The sequence below is a fragment of the Convolutriloba macropyga genome, chromosome 4 (assembly GCF_964194025.1).
Source record: "Convolutriloba macropyga chromosome 4, txConMacr16.3, whole genome shotgun sequence".
NCBI classification, from domain to species: domain Eukaryota; kingdom Metazoa; phylum Xenacoelomorpha; order Acoela; family Convolutidae; genus Convolutriloba; species Convolutriloba macropyga.
Genome location: NC_134471.1, coordinates 74,478,935 through 74,501,090, shown reverse-complemented (window position 1 = coordinate 74,501,090; position 22,156 = coordinate 74,478,935). Strand labels below are relative to the sequence as shown.

Genomic DNA, 22,156 nt, shown 5'->3' with positions numbered 1-22,156 from the left:
CAAAGCTTTCCCACTTTCAAAATCCGCCCCATAAGGCGTTTTACTTTCAGTAGGCGCTATGCATACCTCTGTCTCTATTTGCGTTTTTATACTAAAGACTATTCTAACCTTTGCGGGAGTATTTATTTACTTCTATTTTGATGTGGTATTTTGAGACGGCGAAAGATGTGATTTTTTGTTCATATAGTATATTATAGCCACACACGTAAAAGTGAATTTGGAGAGCTCTGATTATAAATCTATTTATTCACTCTTTACAAATTTGCTGTAGGGGATTTAAACCCCATTTTATAATGAAGGAAATTGTGTTCACAAGTCTTATAACACTTTATTTGTTCATGCCTTTTCAGAATGGGTGAATGGGGTCCAATTGTTCACCTTTATTCTATTCACCGGCACTCTATAATTCGTTCACGTGGTGTTCACGCCCGCGTATTATTATCACCCTTACCCATCACAAAAACAGCAGGAGTCAGTTGTGGGCCAACTGAAAGCGTCAATCGGAAACTAATCTAGAATGAACAGTGGACTTGTACAGTCAAAACAAGCATTGGTGATGCCCTAGAGCTGATTTTGTTTAAAAATGCGACAATTAGTCGAGATAACAACAGAACTTGCATGACGTTATTCCATTATCTCATTTAACTCAGAGTTTTAATTTTTCGGTTCTTTTCCTCGCACTTTGGATCAGTAATTGGTGTCGGCAGAAATTTGTTTCATCTTAGTTTCAATTTCTAGTTGTTTGAAGTATTTGTCATCAGTCACTGGAGTTGCTACTTGATTATGAAAGTAATCAAAGCAGTTATCAAAAGATTTGTGCAGCCAATAAGTTGAATCATCGAATGTTTTATCGTAAAATAAGCACGTTTATTTACAGTATTTATGGCTTAGATTTTCCTAACATAAAATATATTATTCCGTGAAAATTTGCCCGTTTCATTTATGTTGAGTTTTAGTTTTTGAGGAATTAAGTATTTAAATTTCGTGTTTGCCAATTTTGTGAAACTTTTTGCACCCATTTTTGCGTCTAAAATTCGTATGTTATGACTTTGTGCACATATTTTAAGTCTTTTGTTGCACATACAACTATTAACGCCAATGTTATGAAATTTTAGCATGTTTTTAACATTTTTGTTTGCCAATGCTATGAAATTTTTTTAACTTTTTTTTAGCATGTTTTTAACATTTTTGTTTCACTGCAAATTATGCCTAAAGTCCTTGCGTCCATTTAAACATTTTTGTTACTTCTACAAATAGCAAATATATTTCAAGTAAAACGACTAGTAATACATTATTTGAAAGTGGGCATCGCTTGTAATAGCAACAGCTGTTCAACGGGACAACTGTGCCTTTGTCTGCATTGCCAAATGGAAACATGGACAAAACTAACAGAAGAAGTACTAATACACCAACAGTACCAGTATCTCCTACATCGTCTTCTGCTGTATTTGTGGTGAATGAAGTAGTTGATGGTGGAAATGGAAAAGAACAAGACGCCATTAGTGCTGTTCCAATCGGAGGAATTCATGCTGCATATGTAAGTCTAATTTCGAGCGTTTTAATAAATTTTAATTTTTATCAGCTGGGGTAAAAAGCTATTATAGTAAGCAATTGCATGATATTTATCAACTGGACATGTTGGAAGCGTTTTACTGGATGCTGCTTGTGTTTTTCATAACGTTCATAAGCTATTGTTAAAAAATATGCTTAAATTACAACTTTAAATTACACTAGTTGTGAGCTTGTTTATATAAAATTCCTCTCCTTAATTGCTCTCTAACAAAGTTTGAAGCAATCATTGTAGTTGTCTTTTTTGCAAAATTTTCCTTAACCATTTTGTTTTTAAAATTTTGCTCAACGGTTTTCTTTTACATAAGTGGGTTGATATTTCCAAGTGACCTTTTCACGCTTGACTTCCTGCCTTTTGTGTGAACTAACTTGCTCTATCATTCACAATAACAGGCTTTTGCACTCAGTTGTCGGTTGTTATTTTAAACTAAAAGTAAGCTCAAAAGTGTGCTAAGATTGGATTCATTTATTAGATTTTTTAGTGCTCTACGGTGAGCTCCAAGCTGATGGTTTGGGTTGTAAAATTTTGTTTAATGCCTTTCAAACTGTTTTGAAATTCTTGACTGCTTTTTTTTCAGTTTTGGTCAATATTTATGATTCTGGTCTAAAATTTCATTTATGGTTTTTGCATCGCAGCTGTTTTGTTTTTCGTGTTAATTGTTGATTCTTTTTCAATTAGTTCACAATATTAGGCAGCTGATCTGAGTAAACGACAGCTTACCATTTTGTAGTGGCTTAAAATACGCTTCAATAGCTACATTTTACTCCCATTATCATCCCGCTCACCCCCACCGCCTCTCAATTATGCTTAACCTAGCCTGTGTATACGAAGCCAACCGCTGGCCAGTCGCTTGAGAGCAATTCGCCCGACGTTAGTTGGTTATGTTTGCTTCAGTTCTGGCTTAAAACGCTGAGAGTTTAAGAATGGAAATTTTATTCCAAGAGCTATGAACCGCTTGGCAATCTTTAGATTTATGAGGTCTCAGCTGTCTGTTTCGCGGCTATTGTCCGGCGATCTACCCTCTATGTTCTCACTTTTATGCTTCAATTCTCTGCGATGCGACGGGCGCGCTCTAAATTTCGTTTTATACTCAATTTTTCTTATATAGTATCAAATATTTATATTAGACCAAATGGCAGATATTTTGTACTCTTTTCTGATGAGAAATGAAATAAATGACTTCGTATTTTGGTTCAAATGAATGACAATTGCATCCTACCTATATATTAATACTATGCGGGCGAAGACTTCCGTAACAGACATCCATTTTGATGAGAAATAATAAAGCAAGGCAAACGCTTGCAGACAGCTGTTCATAGCCTCTCTAGAGTTTTGGGATGTAATGCATAAACAAAAATATCATGGTGTATTGAAATTGTGTTTTTTATTTGTAGCCCTTTCGATGAAATATGTGGCTGTCGTTTATTTGAAACGTCGTCCTATTTAAACGCTTCCGTCAGATACCCTCTGTCAGTAATGCACGCGGTATATATTCATTTAGCTTCTTTTGTTTAATTGCTCTCAAACGAAGTTTGTAGCAATTATATTAGTTCTGTTGGTCTTTTTATGCAATTTTTCGCGTCGCCGATTTTTCATCTGACCCCTTTAAAGTTTGGTCCAAAAAACATGTACAGGTAACGGCCGGAGAGCACGACCCGTTTGCCCGATATTAGTCGGTTACGTTCTTAACACCAGAAGAATGGCAGGTGAAAGCTAAAAGTCATAGGAACATTTTAACTTTTTAGTTAGTTTTCCCACTCCAACTACATGCACCCACCTTCTAATGCTAGCTTCCCTAAGCCAAGCTGGCTTCTAATTGGGCTGTTTATTTTCCTTGAAAGTTGTGGCTCAAATTGAATCGCACTATGCGAAATGCTCACTTATCTGTTATGGCAAAAACTGCTTATGAATGGCTTTGCTTTTTAACAAACTTTGGGCTATTATTCTGAAAAAAATTAACGGACTCTAAGTAATTTTTCCTTTGTTTACTGCAACATCTAATTATTCAAGTGGTCGATGTTGCACTCTTACGGAAATCCCGTACAACAAGCCTGTAAAACCACAAGTGACTTCAAAACCTCCGTAGCCCGCCGCAATTGAGCTCAACAGGCTCCAATTGAATTCATAGTTTTTTAGTTTAGCTTAACCAATGCAGGGATGTTTTATAAATCTAATTAATTGAAATTGGATTAGACTACGATTTCAACAGCGATACGATTTCAACAGCGCGTACCTTTTCTGATAGTTCGCGATTATGTTGAAGAAAAGTGATTTATTTTTTATGCTTTTTTGCCTTTAATACTAGTCTCCAAGTATGCGGTTCACAGAAACTGTTTTGGAGACTTACACTTTTGTTGTGAAGGGCGGTTCTTAGAGGTTGACCCCCTCCCACAACAAACCTCTCACCTCACTTCACCCCCATCCCCACCCCTGCACATGGTTCAGGCAGTACGGGATCCGTGCAGCCAAAGAACCCCACCGTTGCCCCCATCAGTCCCCCTCCGGTGAACCCCCCTCACCCCTCCCGCTGCTCTCAGATCACGCCCTTTCAATAAAGCTAGATATAGCCTCACTAAACCGTGGCTAGTTCATGACAAAGCCAACCGCTTGCCGGTCGTTTGCTAGCAATCCACTCGAAGTTAGTCAGTTATGTTATCTTGTGTTTTATAGTGGCCAGTGTTGGTGAAAACATCAAGAAAATACTCAAAAATATCTGTACTTCTTAGTTGGGCATTTGTTTTGATGTTTTTCCCTTATAAGAGTGATTACATTATGATTTTTGAAAGAACGAAGGAACTGGCGAACACGCCTACTACATAATGTGTTTGGAGCAAAAAGTTTCTTAATAGCCGCGAAGCGATAGCGGCTATTATTGGGGACATCGTGGTTTTTTTACAATCCAAAGGATTTGGATTGATTGGTGTGCTGTCTTTTCACTGAGATATTTTCGGCTTTTTCACGTTATTGAGAAGTCAAAGAATGGTGATTTTAGTCACGCTGATGTACTAAAGGGAGCGAAAATAGGAGTAGGTTTAAAGCGTGACTTCTTCAAACGACCTCTAAAGTGGAGTCAGAAATTGGTGTTTGAACAAATTTTCGGTTTTTGAGAGGGAGTTTTTTCACGTTTGTCAATTTGACTTCTGTTTTCGTTTCCTTGAGTGATTTTAGTATGATACAAACTTGTTCTAATTGCGCCTAATTGAAATTCCCAGAATTCATCAAGGGGCAGCTGAAACTTTTTATGACCTGGACTTATTTTTTATTTTGCCCTCCTTCAAAAATTATTTCTGTTGTCTTATGGCTTAGTATCATCGATGACAGAGCTCATTGGTTGATCATGAGGCCAAAAGAACCTAATTACTGGTCCGAGTTAATAACTTATTAGTTTTCATAACTTTGACACTACTTTTTCTCAAAAATTATGAGTTAATTTTTGAGTTTTTGATGTACTTTTTTAAAATTTTTATCTTACCTTTATTCTCAATAATAACAGGCCTCTAGGTTGCTAATAGGGGTTATTTTAGTCGATTAAATCGTTTTTGTTCAAGGCTGATGCCTTCTATGACTTCAACATCAATTATTTCGAAGAATTACTATAGAATTTTTGGGTTTTGTGAGTTTTTGCCATTAACTTCATCTTATATCTTTATCTCATTATTGACCGTTTTCATTGGTTTCTAAAAACGCTATTCTTTTTATTAAAATCTTTTCAATTTATACATAATGCTTTCTTTGACTTATACGCTGCCCGTTTTTGAAAACCTATTTGTGAATTTTTGAGCTTTGCAAATTTTTTTGGACTTATTGCAGTCTTATCATTTAACCTCAATAATGACAGGCTTCATCGGTTGATAATGAAAAACACGAAAATTTAATTAGTGGCATGAGTTCTTAGAAGTCGTTTTTTGTTCTGACCATGTCTTTAAAAATAGATCTGATTTTTTTAGTCTTGCTTGTTGTTTGTTCTTGTGGTAAAATTGCCTAATCTCAATGGTGTCAAACTAATTGTTCTCATTGGACATCTAATACGGCTTATTTTTTTGTTGAGGTCAAAGCTAAATCATTTCTTTGGATTGTAATTCAGTCCTGCATTTTGTCCTGCTATGTTTTTTGATTCGTCGCCGCCATCAATGATTCTTGCGAGCATGAACTTTTTTCAATTTCTTTGACTTCTACTGCTTCTTTAGGTCAATTGCGTGACTTACCTCACTCAAAAAATGACTTCTGGACTCACTTAATGAACTTTAAGTTTTAGAACATTTGCTAGTTAAATATCAATAGTGTGCATCTAAGTCCTGAGTTTTTGATTTCAGAATGATAATTTCAAAAAAGCTCTATTAGGGCTTTTTTCTTATAGAGTGTACGTGTATCATACAAATGACAGGCCGAATCTAACCCAAAAAGTTTGTGTTCTATTAAAGGACTGGTGGTTAATCTGTCTATCTTATTTCTTTAGTTGTTTCTATTCCATGGAAGGCCACAAGCGTCTATCGTGGCTATTTTCCGGCAATCTGCCGGCTATGTTTTTTGCCTCTTGTTAACTCTCATTTAAAAGTTACTGCAGTTACTAGGAGAAATACACTGAATATTTTAATTTGAATGTGCTAAACTGTCTTCTTGAGGCCTAAAGATATCCAGCTGACTAAATATGAAAACGAACAAACGACCGATCACAACTGAACGAATCCATGTTTTGTTTAGAGTAATAATACTCGTGTGTGCGTAGATTGTTTCTGCATGGTCCTTGTGGCCATTGAGTCAAAACAGAATTATTATTTATTGCCATTTCTACTGTTTGGTGGGCAGAACTCTACTCAAGTCAAAGTAGCCTTTGAACAACTTTTCGTTTATTTTTTGTATTAGAAAATGGCAGTTGAATTTGAATTGTGTTCTAGACTAGAAAAAGCTCTGCTTTTGCATAGCTGTAAAATCAAATCGATAATTGATATAATCATCTTGCTTTGTCATACCCACGAGAATAATTCTGCAGTTATGGTTTGAGCAGAAAATTTGTAAGCATACAAATCGCTTTGTTGGCATTTACGATCTGTTAAAAATAGATACTCGTCGAATAATAAAGATTTTTTAGCTAAAAGCTCTGTTGGTAAAGAACAACAAATACCTGTTTTTGTTTTTATTTTGTTATTTTCAAAGAGGTCACTAGCATTTAACTATTTTTACATTATTGTATCACTATATCCTTTCAATTATTTTTGGTAGTGTAAAAAAAGAATTTCGATGTCACGCCTTTTCACCCCTATTTTCACCCTTATCATTTAACCCGGATCATAATTCTGTGATATTAATATAATTGGTACCATTAACATCCAATTTTTGAAAGCGTAGCTTTCGGATAAGAAATTTTGGGATTAATTCCAAAAATTAGGTATACGTACGGTTTTGGGGACAGATTTTTGGCGTGAAAAGTTTAATAGGTTTAATGATGTTGGGGTGAAAAGAATTAGAACAGAAATTTTCAACAGCAAATTTGATTTATGTTGAGATTCTTATTTGACCTTTACTTTTTGACCTGTAACTTTTTGACCTGTTACTTTTTGACCTGTTACTTTTTGTAGCCGAGTCATGCCGATCTAGAAAGCACAAGTTTCTCAACATTTTCCGCAGACCGCATCGTGAAAAGTGGTGAAGCTGCTAAATCAAACCACACGACAACTCAAAACTCATCAGGAAAACGACCGAAATCGTTGTCAGGCGACGGTCGAAGCAAATCACCTCTTCATTCCGATATTCATTCCTTGCATAATCTCAATTCTTCTTATTCCGCCGGAGGAGCAAATTCGAAGTTGCCAAATCCTAGAAAGTATGACCCAAAATACAACCCGAAAAGTCGAAAGAGCAAGGAGCCTAAAACAGACGAAAACTCAAATCGAACACGCTCTTTTGTCGTGAAACCTTTCGAAGCGTCTATCGAAATTGCGAACGCATTTCAAAGCGAGTTAGAACGTCTTTACACTGAGAGTGCTGCGGACGAAAATTTTCTAGTAGATAAAAGTTCAACCGAAATCCGTTTGGAAGACGTCGTCCTGGAGACAGAATCTGCTGACGACGTTTTAGGGACCGCAAGGTTGAAGAAGAATGTTGTCGCTCGATTTGAAAATGTTAGAGAGGGCCCAGTTGAAAATGGAGATGACGTCAGAGTCATAGCTAGTTGTGACGGTACTAACAACCAGCGTTCCAAAAGTGTTGTTGTGAGTGACCACATTGTAGTGGTTGATGATGATGATGATGGCTTTGATGACGATCTAGAAACCGAGAAAATGGAATCGACTGACACTGAATCCGTGGTAAGATTGGAAAAATAATTGACCCTTTTCCCCATTTCATCAAATTGTAGCGTTGTGGGGTGGCTAAAGTCCACTGAAATGGGGGTATTTTTTACGACTTTTGACCTATATTTTTAATCTATCCAGTTATTCTGAAACAGGATGTAAAAGTCAATGCCGCACGTGCAAAAATTGTGGTTCTTTGTCGATTAAAAATGGAGAGCGGAGAGAAGAGAGAGTGGTGTTTTTGTTCAGACCAGCTTGCGAAAGAGCGACTAAAGTATGTGTGAAAAAATTTCGCAACTCGGGCCAATTTTTTTTTGACCACGTACGGCTTTTTCGAAGCAGGTTTTTTAGCTTTTACTTTCTCAATGTAAGGTGGTTTTCCTAAACCATTTTAACAATTAAAGATTTGATAGGCCTTGTTTCATAAAAAATAAATTAATCAACGTAGCAATTTTTTTAGTTTTTACTTTTGGTTCATGGTAAGTGTTCCCCATCTCGTTTGAGTGCTAAATGAATAAGCACGGACCCTTCCTTAAGTTTGAGAACAGTTATCAAGACTTTTTTAGTTTTTGGAGAACGTCATCAGAAAAAATTAACAGTCTTTTATGATTTCCTCTTTATCTCCTTTCCTTTTTCTCAATTTTTTCTCGATTTTTGTGATGTATCTTTGGTTATGTTTTCCCATGGCTTTAATTTTGTTTGTTGAACACAATTAAATTAAAGCGACGATATATTATAAACAATGTTTTTCGAATTGCAACTTTCCGGTGAAACTTTCCTGCAAAAAAGTGCATCTTTGTTTTTCCCCTGAAAATTGGTTTCCTCAGTTTGTTGTTTCAAACCGATTGGTATAATGAAACTAATAGTTTTATCAGTTACTGATTGGCTAGGTTTTAAGTTATGTTTTACCTGAAGTTGATTCCGGAGTCTTAGAATATGTTCAAGAATCAAAATGGAGTGATGATTTTTGTGCCGCCGAAACATGAAGTGGAGCGAAAAGCAAGTGGAGTTTGAGGCTTGAAATTTTTTGTTCCAATTTCGTAGTACAGTGAGAAAACGGTGTTTGGACAAAATTTCGCTTTATCGCTAGTGGCTTCTTCTTCACATGCGGCTTTTTGGAATTCATTAATTGCTCTCAAATGTAGCAATTATTTTATTCCTGTCGGTCTTTTTTCATGCGATTTTTCAACTGACTTTTTTGCCTTTTCGTCCTCAAAAACGGAATAAACAGCTAGCGCCCAGCGGGCATTAACTTCTCTTGGAGCTTTTCAACTCTGTTTCAGCTCAAACTGTTTTGGAGACTTATACTTATGGTGTGAAGGGCGGTTCTTAGAGGTTGAAGACACACCAACTGTTGACCCCCACTATTGCCTCCCACCGCTCTGTCCCCGCACCCCACTGTTGCCCATCCCTCCCTCCCCATAAGCCCCTCGGTGCACCCTCCCACTAAAAACACGCCATTTTATACTAATTTTTACACTTTTTTAAGCTTTTTAATAGCCGCGTCAGCAATTCCAGGCGGCTATTTCTGCTTGCGCTCCTAATTTTTTTAAATCGTCTAACAGATTTGTGTTTCGTCTTAACTTGACTTCTTGCAATTGACTTTTGCAATGACTTCAGTGACTTCTACTGCTTTGCAGTTAATATTTGTGTTCGTGTTTGCGTCATTTCTGCTTTTAGGTCAATTGCTTGACTAACCTCATTAAAAAAATGACTTCTGAGCTCATTTATGGAACTTCAAGTTTTATGAAAATTTAGTAATTAAGGGTCAATAGTGTGCATCTAAGTAGTGCCAAAATTAAATGCCCTAATTCCTGAGTAATAGAGTCGAGTTTTAATATCGACTATTTAATTTTGAAAAAACTCCATTGGGGCTTTTTCCTTGTGGAGCAAATTTGCCTGGCAAAAGTGACAGTACGAATCTAACCCAAGAAGTCTATTGGCCTATTAAAAAAACTGGAGGTCGATCTGTCAATCTTATTTCTTTAGTTGTTTCAATTCATGGTCGGCAACAAGCGTCTATCGCCGCTATTTTGCGGCAATCTGCCGGCTATGTTTGAAAATGTTTGTCATTTTTAAAATTCTTTCTGCCTCCGTTTCAAGCAGCCTCCTCTAGAGTTTTATAATTGGTTACTGCATAGTTTTTAGTTGACAAAACGTGCAATTTTTTTCAATTTTATTGGCATTTATTTTTCATTATTCATGTTTTTCCAGACGGAGGGTCCAAAAGCGTCCTTACGGGTTTGATGGTAAGATACAGAAAAATTTCTTTTTGCCAACGGAATAGCTTTCAATTTTTTAATTTGACAAATTTTATCTATTTTTTGATAAAACTTGCGTTATTTTCAAGTTCTTTGAAAATTGTTGTGGGTTTTTAGGTTCTTCCAGTGTCAAGAACTGGGAAACCTCCTCTAGGTTTTTACTATAGGTTACTGTATAGTTTCTGATTGAATTGGAATGTTTGTCAAGTTTTCAACAGCAAAGGAATTTTAGCATTTTTTGACAACTTTTTTCAATTTTTTGACATTGTCATTATTCAGGTTTTGTGCAGCCTAACAGAAGACCTCTGCTGGGGTTTAATGATAAGTTACTGGAAAAGTTTTTTGACCTTGGATTAGTTCTCAACTTTTTATCCCAATTTTTTTTTTTGCAATCTGCAATTTTTTAAGTTTTTAATTTTTTGTCATTTTAGGTTTATCCAGCCTCAAGAGCTACATAACCTGCTCTGGGGTCTGATTATAGGTTACTGCATAGCGTCTAGATGTAATGGAATGTTTTCAAGGTTTTAATATCAGCAATTTTTAGAATTATTCGCAATTTTTTCAAGTTTTTTTTAATCTTGTTGAATTTCTTATCATTTATTCCGGCAACAGGGTACTAGGGACCTCCTGCAAGATTTGATAATAAGATAACGCATAGTGTCTAGAGTTAGTGGTATGGTTATCAATATTTTAATGACTCCAGCTTTAGCAATTGTTGGATAAAGTTTAATTTTTTTCAAATTTTCGGAAATTTTTTGTCATGTACCAAGTTTATAAACCTTATGAGCGAGTGAAACTATTTAAAGGTTCAAATAGGGATACTAGGCATTCTCTTGAGACAATTAATTTGTTTTGAAAATTTTTATATCCTGAATTTAAAATTTGCTATTGTTTTCAAAATTTTTGAGTATTTTTGTCCTTTTCTGACTTTGACGATCATTACTTTCAAGTCGTGCAGATGGGTTACTTGGCATAACTCCAGAGACAAAAAATTTTTGAACCTTTTTACTGCAAAATTTAAGCTAATCTTTAAATTTCGCAATATTTTGCAAATTTTTAAAATTTGACTTCAAGGCTAGAAAACTGAAAGTCGCAAAGTGGAATCAAGTTAAAGCTAGCCTCACTACACCCTGACTAACTACTGACTAGCTCGGGAGAGGATCGCCCGAGGTTAGTCGGTTATGTTTACTGTTTTTGATTTTTTTTGTCTGCTTTTTTTCTAAATGGTGTTACCAATCCATTCATGGTCCGTGTTGGTCTAGTTGTGTAAAAGTATGTGTGAAAAAATTCTGCAACTCGGGCCAAATATTTTTTGACCACGTACGGTTTTTTCGCAGCTGGTTTTTTAGCTTTTACTTTCTCATTTTAAAGTGGGTTTTCTAAACCATTTTAACAAAGATTTGATAGGCCTTTTTTCATAAAAATTAAATTAACCAACTTAGCATTTCTTTTTAGTTTTTACTTCTGGTTCATGGTAAGTGTTCCCCATCTCGTTTGAGTGCTAAATGAATCAGCACGGACCCTTTCTTAAGTTGTTTTGAGAACAGTTAGCAAGACTTTTTTAGTTTTTAGAGAACGTCATCAGAAAAAATTAACAGTCTTTTATGATTTCCTCTTTATCTCCTTTCCTTTTTCTCAATTTGTTCTCGATTTTTGATGTATCTTTTGTTATGTTTTCCCATGGCTTTAATTTTGTTTGTTGAACACAATTAAATTAAAGCGACGATATATTATAAGCAATGTTTTTGAATTCCAACTTTCCGGCGAAACTTTCCTGCAAAAAATGCACCTTTGTTTTCCCCTGAAAATTGGTTTCCTCAGTTTGTTGTTTCAAACCGATTGGTATAATGAAAGTAATAGTTTTATCAGTTACTGATTGGCTAGGTTTTAAGTTGTGTTTTACTTGAAGTTGATTCCGGAATCTTCACAATTTGTTCAAGAACCAAAATGGAGTGATGATTTCTGTGCCGCCGAAACATGAAGTGGAGCGAAAAGCAAGTGGTTTTTGAGGCGTGAAATTTTTTGTTCCAATTTTGTAGTACAGTGAGAAAACGGTGTTTGAACAAAATTTCGCTTTATCGCTAGTGGCTTCTTCTTCACATGAGGCTTTTTGAAATTCATTAATTGCTCTCAAATGTAGCAATTATATTATTCCTGTCGGTCTTTTTTCATGCGATTTTTCGTCTGACTTTTTTGCCTTTTCGTCCTCAAAAACGGAGTAAACAGCTAGCGCCCAGCGGGCATTAACTTCTCTTGGAGCTTTTCAACTCTGTTTCAGCTCAAACTGTTTTGGAGACTTATGGTGTGAAGGGCGGTTCTTAGAGGTTGAAGACACCTCCACTGTCGACCCCCCACTGTTGCCTCCCACCGCTCTGTCCCCGCACCCCACTGTTGCCCACAGCCTCCCTCCCCATAAGTGACAGTCCGAATCTAACCCAAAAAGTTTATTGGTCTATTAAAAAACTGGTGGTCGATCTGTCAATCTTATTTCTTTAGTTGTTTCAGTTCATGGTCGGCCACAAGCGTCTATCGCCGCTATTTTGCGGCAAACTGCCGGCTTTATTTGAAAATGTTTGTCATTTTTTAAGTTCTCTCAGCCATAGGTTTGAAGCAACCTCATCTAGGGCTTTATAATAGGTTACTGCATAGTTTTTGGTGGTGGTGGAATGGTTTCAATTTTAATAACACAAATTTTAGCATTTTTTTGACAAAACGTGCATTTTTTTTCAATTTTATTGGCATTTGTTTTTCATTATTCACGTTTTCCGGTTTTCCTAGACGAAGGGTCCAAAAAACGTCCTTACGGGTTTGATAATAAGTTACTGAAAAATTTTCTATTTGCCAACGGAATAGCTTTCATTTTTTCAAATTGACAAATTTTAGCAATTTAACTTGCGTTATTTTCAAGTTCTTTGAAAATTGTTGTCGGTTTTTAGGTTTCTCCAGCGTCAAGAACCGGGGAACCTCCTCTAGGTTTTTACAATAGTTTACTGTATAGTTTCTGAATGTAATGGAATGTTTGTCAAGATTTCAACAGCAAAAGAATTTTAGCATTTTTTTGACAAAATTTTTTTCCAATTTTCTTGACATTTATTGGCATTATTCAGGTTTTTTGCAGCCTAACAGAAAACCTCCGCTGGAGTTTGATGATAAGTTACTGGAAAAGTTCTTTGACCATGGATTAGTTTTCAACTTTTTATCCCAAATTTTAGCAATTTGTTTGCAACCTGCAAGTTTTTTGTCATTTTAGTTTTATCCAGCCTCAAGAGCCACATAACCTCCTCTGAGGTTTGAGTATAGGTTACATCATAGCGTCGAGATGTAATGGAATGTTCTTCATGATATTAAAATCAGATTTTAGCATTTTTTGGCAAATTTTGCACTGTGACAAAGTTTGCAATATTGTCATTGTTCATGTTTTTCCAGCCCTGTGAGCCAGAAAACCTCCTTTAGGGTTTGATAATAAGTAACTGGAAAATTTTTTGGCCTGGGTATAGTTATCAATTTTTTAATATTACTAATTTTAGCAATTTTTTGATAAAGCTTGAAATTTTTTTCAAGTTTTCTAAAATATTTTGGCGGCCAGGCAGCTTTTTCAGGTTTTGATAGCATTCCATTCTCTCAATTTTTTTTGTATCTTTTTGTTTTTTTATTGCGTAGCCATGGGCCAAGGTTTGGTAATGAATTGCTTTATAGTTTCTAGAGTTAATTAAATGGTTATCAATACTTATCAATGAAATGGTTATCAAAATAACTCGAGTTTTAGCAATTTTTTGGTAAATTTTAATTTTTGAAATTTTCTGATTTTTATCATTAGGATCTTCAAGAGCCAATGAAACTATTTAAGGCTTGAAATAGGGTTCCTGGATGGTCTCTGGAGACAATGAAATTGTTCTGAAGATATTAATAGCACGAATTTTAGCAAGATTTTGTTAAATTTTGCAATTGTTTATTTTTTGAAATTGTTATTCTTTTTCTGAGATTAACAATCTTCACTGGCCAACAAAACGTTTCAAGTCTTGTATATGGGTTACAAAACAGAGCTCCAGAGAATAAAAATTGGTTGGAAACATTTTTTTCACTGCTGGAAACTTTTGAATTTTGTTTGCACTTCAGTTTTTCGTTGTTTACTAACGAGGCCGGAAAACGGAGTCGAATCTCAGTATGAAAAATATTCATAGCTCTCCTTCTCTCTCTCTCTCTCTTTTTCTGTCGGTTGGTATTTCTGTCCTCTTTTTTGTTCAAGTTTCTTCTCTTTCCTTGACTCTTTTGTTGATTTTAATATCAGCAATTTTTAAAAGTAATTGCAACTTTTTAGAGTTTTTCGAATCTTTTTGAATTTCTTATCATTTACTCCGGCAACAGGGTACTAGGGACCTCCTGCAAGATTTGATAATAAGATAACGCATAGTGTCCAGAGTTAGTGGTATGGTTATCAATATTTTAATGACTCCAGCTTTAGCAATTGTTGGATAAAGTTTAATTTTTTTCAAATTTTCGGAAATTTTTTGTCATGTACCAAGTTTATAAACCTTATGAGCGAGTGAAACTATTTAAAGGTTCAAATAGGGATACTAGACATTCTCTTGAGACAATTAATTTGTTTTGAAAATTTTTATATCCTGAATTTAAAATTTGCTATTGTTTTCAAAATTTTTGAGTATTTTTGTCCTTTTCTGACTTTGACGATCATTACTTTCAAGTCGTGCAGATGGGTTACTTGGCATAACTCCAGAGACAAAAAATTTTTGAACCTTTTTACTGCAAAATTTAAGCTAATCTTTAATTTTCGCAATATTTTGCAAATTTTTAAAATTTGACTTCAAGGCTAGAAAACTGAAAGTCGCAAAGTGGAATCAATTTAAAGCTAGCCTCACTACACCCTGACTAACTACTGACTAGATCGGGAGAGGATCGCCCGACGTTAGTCGGTTATGTTAACTGTTTTCGATTTTTTTGTCGCTTTTTTTTCTAATTGGTATTACCAATCCATTCATAGTCGGTGTTGGACTAGTTTTTTTTGGTTTAGTCCATGAAATTTCTTTGAATTGTTTTACAACTTGTGCGGCTATGTTTTTGTTAAGATCTGTTGACATTCATGATCTGTTCTTGATTTTCGAAGTCGAATTGCACTGATGATTGTGGTCACGCCGAAACAGGAAGTGGAGGGAAAAAGTAAGGGCTTTTGCGGCGTGAAATGCGCTTCCTCTAGTTTTAAAATAGTGAGAAAATGGTGTTTGAACAGAAAACCGATTTATCGCTAGTGGTTTCTTGTCCACCTTCGGCTTTTTGACATTGAGTTTACTGTTTTTGTCAATTTTTTCGCAATTTTCTCAAAAAAGTTTTTCTAATCCATTTATAGTCCAATAGGTTTTTTAAGTCAATGAGATTTCTTTGAAATGTGTCAGGCTTTGTCCTGCTATATGTTTTTGTATTGAATCGTTTTACAAATTTTTCGGCCCTTTGACTTCATTAAGAAGTCATATTAGAGTGATAATTTTAATCACACTGAATTAGCAAAAGGGAGTGAGAAATCGACTAGGTTTGAAGCGTAATTTTTAGTCAAATCAACTAAGTTGTGTTCGAAATCGGTTTTCGATTAAATTTTTGGTTTTTGAAAGCGATTTTGTTTTCGCGTGAGATTATTTGAGACCTTTGTTTTCAGTTTTTCTTTTCTTGAGTTCTATCAGAATAATACGAATGTGTTCTTTTTGCCCCATTTGTAATTGATTAGTTCAGCAGCGGGCAGTTCATCCTTTTTGGACTTTGAAACTATTGATTGTCACAGAATATTAGTGAATATTCGGTTTCTGTCCATTTTTTAATAAAATTTATTATCACGTAGTATCATTATTGATGGGTAATATTGGTTGCTGATGAGGCATAAATGAACCTAATTAATGGTCCGAGTTCATGGCTAGTGGTTTTTTTACTTCGACACTATTTTTATTCTCAAAAAATTTTATTGAGTTTTCGAGTTTCGGGAGCTTTTGCTGTACTGTTAGGTGTTTTATCATTTAATATCTATAAGGATGGGTCTCATAAGTTACTAATTAGGTTTATATCAATTGATTTGCTTGTTTCAGTTCAAAGCCTTGCGAGTTTTTATTATTCACATTTTTGTCTTGTCTCGGTCTCATTAATGACATTTCTTGTCTGTTGCTTAAATTGTCTAAAATCGTCGAATAAGTTGCTTCGGTGCGTAGGTTTTTGCTCTTATGATTTCGAAAAAAAATAGTATTTTTAGTTTTCTAGTATTTTTGTTCTTATAGCTGTCTTATCACCCAATGTCATTAATGACAGATCTTATGGGCTGTTTTTAATGTGGATAGGATTAGTACATGTGCATTTCTGGGCATATAGGTACAAGGGCTTGTTGTCTGTTGAAGTATTTATTGTCAAGTCCTTAGTTAATTGTTTTCTTTGGATTGTAATTCAGGAATTGTTCTGCTATGTCTTTTATTTTGTCAACAAGATTTTTGTTAGGACCATATGACATCACAACCACTTCAATATTTCTTTTTTTTTCATTCCTTCATAAAATTGAATTGGGTACGTGAAGTCATTTTCTGCTTTTTAGTGGAGCGAGTTTTCTGTTCATTCGCGTGATTAAGCTTTTGGTCACCCTTGATAACCTCATTCTCAAAAATGACTTCTTCATTCTCAAAAATTACTTTCTCGCTCTCAATTTGACTTTTCTTTACTTTAATTCAGAGAGAAGTTCAAGTGAGTGTGTGTCACTATTTAAAGGATATTCAAGAGCAGTTAATAGAAGCAGCTAACAAAAAGTTGTACAGATTTCAAATCAAATATAACATCTGTTTTTATTGAAAAGAATAAATTTTTTTTGGTCTGTCTTTTTTGAGACTGCAGATCTACGAAGCTATCACGGCTATTTTCTGTTAATCTGCCAGCTATGTTCTTCTACTTGTGTTTTGTAAAGCTTTTGTAAAACACTATTCAGAGAAGATCTCAAAGCTAGTTGTTGTGTTTTTGTGTACCTAAACATTAAAGAGCTGTAGAAACATTAGGTATTTTTTTGAATATTTTTTGCCTATAATTTGCAGACAACTGTGGAGGCCGACAAAACTAACGCTTAAGTTTACTACGCTTAAGTTTATTTCACAATTGAAGAAATATTTGTTCCTTTGTTTTTCCCAAATTTGCGCAATAAAGCTATGATTGGCAAAAATTAAACAGATGATAATTTTCTTAAGGAAAGGAAAACGTATTTTCTTTTTCTTTAAAACCATGAAGTATGATTCAGTGGAACCTCCGGAATACTGAAACAAAACTATTTGCGTGAATGTTAGAGCATCTATAGCAGAGATTGTTTGATTCAATCAACTGCAAACATGGGAGCAGTATTACACAATTGTCGAGTTGAGACAGATCGAATTTGATTCAATGAAAATTAATCGAATTTATGAATTCTGTGGACACCTACGCTCAGCCATAAACCCACCCTCATATTTGACTAATGCTTTGATTGAAATGTGGCAAAATCGAGCAGCCATTGGATGAAACAACATCACAGAGAAAGGGAGAAAGTTAACAAAATTATAGTAAAAAATTTTAGTGTCAAATTCAACAAAATTATAGTTGCTCAAATTCTTAGTCAGACAATACCTTAAATTCACCATGAAAACAAATGAATCTCAATTAGTATACATTGCCAGAAGGTCACGGAAAAAAAAAACAAAACAGAAGTTATATCGCCGAAAACACCTACAAAAAATGTTTCTAAAAACCAAAAATTCTTGATCCCAAATGTTTGATTCTAAAAAGCCACAGACTAAAAAAATTGCACAAAATTTGAACAAAATGTGAAAAATGAAATAATCCAAAAAAATGAAAACCGAGAACTTCTCGAAAAAATACAAAATTTATCGATCGGTCAAAATTGACTGACAAAAAACCACATGAGCATATAGTTCTCCACCCAAGTTAGGTCGCGGCAATAAATTTTATGGGTCTATAATGAGGAGGAATTTAGTAAGTCTTAGTTGCGCGCTGGATTGTAAATCAATTCGACATCACTGTGGCTTATCTAATAAATGTCGTGCTATCGGTTTGTGAAAATTAGCATAAATTAATCCTTCGAAAAGCGTGGGCTTCGAACCCACGCATCCGAAGATACTGGGGTCGATATGTACCGTGTTAGACTACTCGGCTATCTTGCCATTTTATTGTGATGTGTTTATTGAGGTATAGTTTGTACAATCGAGAAACAACGGTTGTTTTAACTTAATTTGTTTCATATTTGGGTCAATTTTCGATTCGTCTTGTGTTTATACATAATAATAATATATATTAAGAACGAGAAAAGTTAGCTACAGAGTTAAAATATGCATCGGCCGGGAATCGAAACCGGGTCTATCGCGTAGCAGGCGACAATTCTACCACTGAACCACCGATGCTTGAAATGTGACAGTCCACATCCACTGATGGGGAAGATAGTTAAGGTCGATGTTTAAAAGTTTGAACAAATTTTTGGGGAATAAAAGAATTGTCCAGACCAGGATTTGATCCTGGGTTATTGCGGCCACAACGCAATGTCCTAGCCACTAGACGATCTGGACCGATTGAACAGTTTACCAGTGTGATCAATTCCAAATATCACCTTTAGGAGCACACTTTTTCACTCTTTATCAATTTGATTGTTTTCGCATCTGATCTATTTTTCACTTCTAATATTTTTTGATCGAGAAAATTTGACATATTTGTGTTGCGTGGTTTTACTTTTTTGAAAAGGTAAATCTAATTGATAATATGGGTTTAAAATAACTGAGAGGGTGCAAATAATGTGCACAAACTAATCTGGGGGAGGGACACAAAGATCCTCTCATGCGTATCAGTACTCAAACGTTGTATTCAAATTGGATATCGTCGGTCCTGTACTATCAAGCTATCCTATGAGTATCTCGCTAATCATGATGTGCACTATAAGTCCCATAGATACTTTTTTCTGAAAAAATTCAGCATTCTTGGTTTTGATTCCCGTGATGTTAATTGGAAAATCATGAAAAATTGTGAAACAATTTCCCAGACCCTATTCTCATAGCATACCAGTACTGAAACATTGTATTCCAATTGTATATCGTCGGTCCAGTACTGTATCAAGGTATCCTAAGAGTATCTTGTTACCTCATTATGCGCAGTATGAGTATCATAGATTTTCTTCTGAACATAGAAAGTGGGCATCTCTTGTCTTTAGTTTGAAAAATACGATTCCGTGGTGAGTTTGTCTGGGGGTCCAGTAATAAGTTTTAAAGCCCACAATATTTATTTCCAGTGTATTAATTTTGAACTGGTGCATTAGATGCTGTTTTTTTTAAAATTAGACGCTATCATTTTAAAGAATGTGGAAGATTTTATTAATCTGATGTCAACCGGATTTATTATCTGCAACCCCAAGTGTGCCTGCTACAATAACACAAATTGGTTTCACATAACCGGGAGTCACTAGCCAATGATTGACTGTTATTCCCTGCCTCTATGAAGCGGCCTGCGTAAGGATAAGCGCTCACTTGACCATAACTTCAGGTTGACCAAAGCTTCACACCAACATTGGGTGCAATGCTGGTGCTAAGTCAACGTTTCAGATACAAAAAGGGACCGCGATCAATAAATAAAGCATTGCTGCTCATTAAAAGAACGGCCTGGAATTTGGGGAAAAAAGTCAGCTGAGAAAAGGCCTCTATGGCCCAAAGCTGGTCAGCTACGATTACCCAAAAACCTCTCTTAATAATAATAATTCTCACTTTTTAGCCTCCTCCACCTTCGGATGAACTTCCCTCTGACGACTGTGAGTCGAAGCCAGAGGACATCATAGAAGCAGTTAAACAGAACAAACCTTTAGAATCACAGCCTCCTGACCTAGATACTACAACTGCTCCAAAAAAGATAAGCATGGACAAGGCAGCAAGCCTCTCCTGTCTCGAGATAAACTCAATTAATACATGGGAGGAAACCGCGGAGAGTGGGAAAAGTTCGGAAGGGAAAGAGAGTGTTGTTTTGAGAGAGAAGAGAGATGAGAGGAAATCTTCGAGGCCCATGAGCTGTTACACGCCTAGCTTGCCTACTCTGGAACCCCAACATGCAGCTTCCAAATCAGATGGTAAGAGTGAGATCACTGAAAGTTTAGATCCTTTCCGTTTATGCCCCCCCCCCCCCAGTACGTTCGTTATGCACCCTCCCCCTTATGTGAAAATCTGGCACGGGCTGCGTTTGGGGGTTGCGAATAATATGCACCCACTGGGGGCACCAGCTGGGGTGGGGGGGGGGGGGGGGGGCACAACCGGAAAATATCCAAATATTTTTAAAAATTAAATTTCAGAGATTCAAATTACTGCAATTTTGCTGCGATATATAGCATTACTAATTCAGTAAGGACCAATATGAAGAAAGCAATTTTTTGTTTTTACCGGTTAGTTTGGCTTTCGATGGGGGAACAGGGAGCGTGGAAGCGGGTTCAATTTAAAGGCAAGTGACGCCATGTATGGACAAAATTACCCACAACAAAACTATTTCAAAGAAATAAAAATTGAAAGCTTGGTTTAGCTAGTTGTCAATTTTTTGACCATACCGCTTTCACAGTCGAAAAACATTCAATACATGCTATCGGAATTTTTAGCTCGCAATTTTGTAATTACTCTCAAACAAAGTTTGTAGCAATTATATTAGTCCTGTGGTCTTTTCTAATGCAAATTTTTGCTTTACCGATTTTTCGTCTGACTCTTATAATTTTTCGTCCTCAAAACTGGGATAAACAGGTAAAGCCCTCAGTGCATCATTGGTTTCTGTGGCAGTCGTCTGCTTGAGTAGTTGAAGCCTGAAGCCTTCGGAAAGAGATATTGTTTTTGTGAATCAGGAAATTAATCCGATCTTTGGCTCTGGCCTCTTCTTAATGTTTTTAATTGCTCTCGAAGAGAAGCAGTTATTTTGAACGTGTCTTTTTTAATGCAAAATTTACTCTTGACCGTTTTTTTTTTAACTTTTCGAGTGACTTTACGCCCTTGAGCTTATTTTTCGTGATTTAAAATTCTCTCTCAATCGCAATTTCAAGCAGCTGAACTCAATTGGCGGCAATTTAATACTAAAAGTCAAATGCTTAGTGCGTCGAAACTGGTATCATTTTTTTTCACTTTAAATCTTTGTAGTGGAATATATTAACCTCTAAAGAGGTAATTTGAAGCACCCTTGTGATTTTCTTAGTCCCATTTAGCCCGACTGAAGCACGTTGCAATTGATTAGAGCTCCCACTATTCGTTCGAGAGTAATTCTTTCTATCAAATTTTTTCTATCATTCAGATTTATTCATACAGGAGATGTTTAATTGCTCCCCAAGGTAGTTATGGTCAGCATGTCTGTCTTTGTTTGTGTGCATAAATCTTACAATAATTCGCTCGCTTGGGTGGTTTAGGTTGACTGTCGGGATCTTCGGTGGGATAAATTGGTAAAGCCCCAGGTCATTTAGTCTGTAAGCGGCTCTCTAAGTATACGAATCAACGGATCTGCTGAGGAACGCTTGAAAAGGCAGAAATGTATCGTCTAAAGGGTGACCTGCGACCGCCCACTTTTAAGCGTTATTTATCTGAGCTCTCTGGTGCTAAACTCCTTATGGTTCAGCTAGATGCAGCCAATTTCGACTCCTCCTCTATTGTTTGAGAGCAATTTCTCAGACGGTAGTCGGTTTTTATTAGCCGACGTCAGCCTCTCAACCGCTATTAAATAGGTGCTCACCTTTTTACAATTCAAAGAATTTGAATTGTATTGGGGCGCTGTCTTTTTAGCGACTCGAAGAGGAGTATTGGAGAAGTCCTTTTTTTAATCAATTTTATTGGAGTGATTTTTGAAGCAGGAAATGAAACGCGTGAAGAAATTTGGAGTGATTTTGGTGCTGAACAAAAGTAAAGAGCGGAGCGAAAAGAGTGGTTTTTGTTTATACCGCACGCCTATCTTGCCTACTCTGGAACCCCAACATGCAGCTTCCAAATCAGATGGTAAGAGTGAGATCACTGAAAGTTTAGATC

General features: G+C 35.8%; 1 protein-coding gene and 1 non-coding gene across 6 annotated transcripts in view; one reads left to right on the top strand and one right to left on the bottom strand.

Moving 5' to 3' along the window:
- The window catches only part of LOC142337894 (uncharacterized), a 164,393-nt gene that overhangs the window by 13,608 nt on the left and 128,629 nt on the right, over nucleotides 1–22,156 (top strand). For 3 of the 5 annotated variants that reach the window (XM_075387516.1, XM_075387514.1, XM_075387517.1), the window contains exons 2-5: nucleotides 351–553; nucleotides 1,322–1,537; nucleotides 7,147–7,875; nucleotides 19,893–20,241. In XM_075387516.1, coding sequence (XP_075243631.1) covers nucleotides 518–553; nucleotides 1,322–1,537; nucleotides 7,147–7,875; nucleotides 19,893–20,241 — 1,330 coding nt within the window. In that variant the 5' untranslated portion in view covers nucleotides 351–517. Of the gene's footprint in view, nucleotides 1–350; nucleotides 554–1,321; nucleotides 1,538–7,146; nucleotides 7,876–19,892; nucleotides 20,242–21,972; nucleotides 22,127–22,156 lie in introns of those variants that run through there. The other 2 variants (XM_075387515.1, XM_075387518.1) reach the window with 2 other exon arrangements.
- On the bottom strand, nucleotides 18,471–18,541 carry Trnas-gcu (transfer RNA serine (anticodon GCU)). The gene has a single exon. It is a non-coding gene; the product is annotated as a tRNA-Ser (tRNA).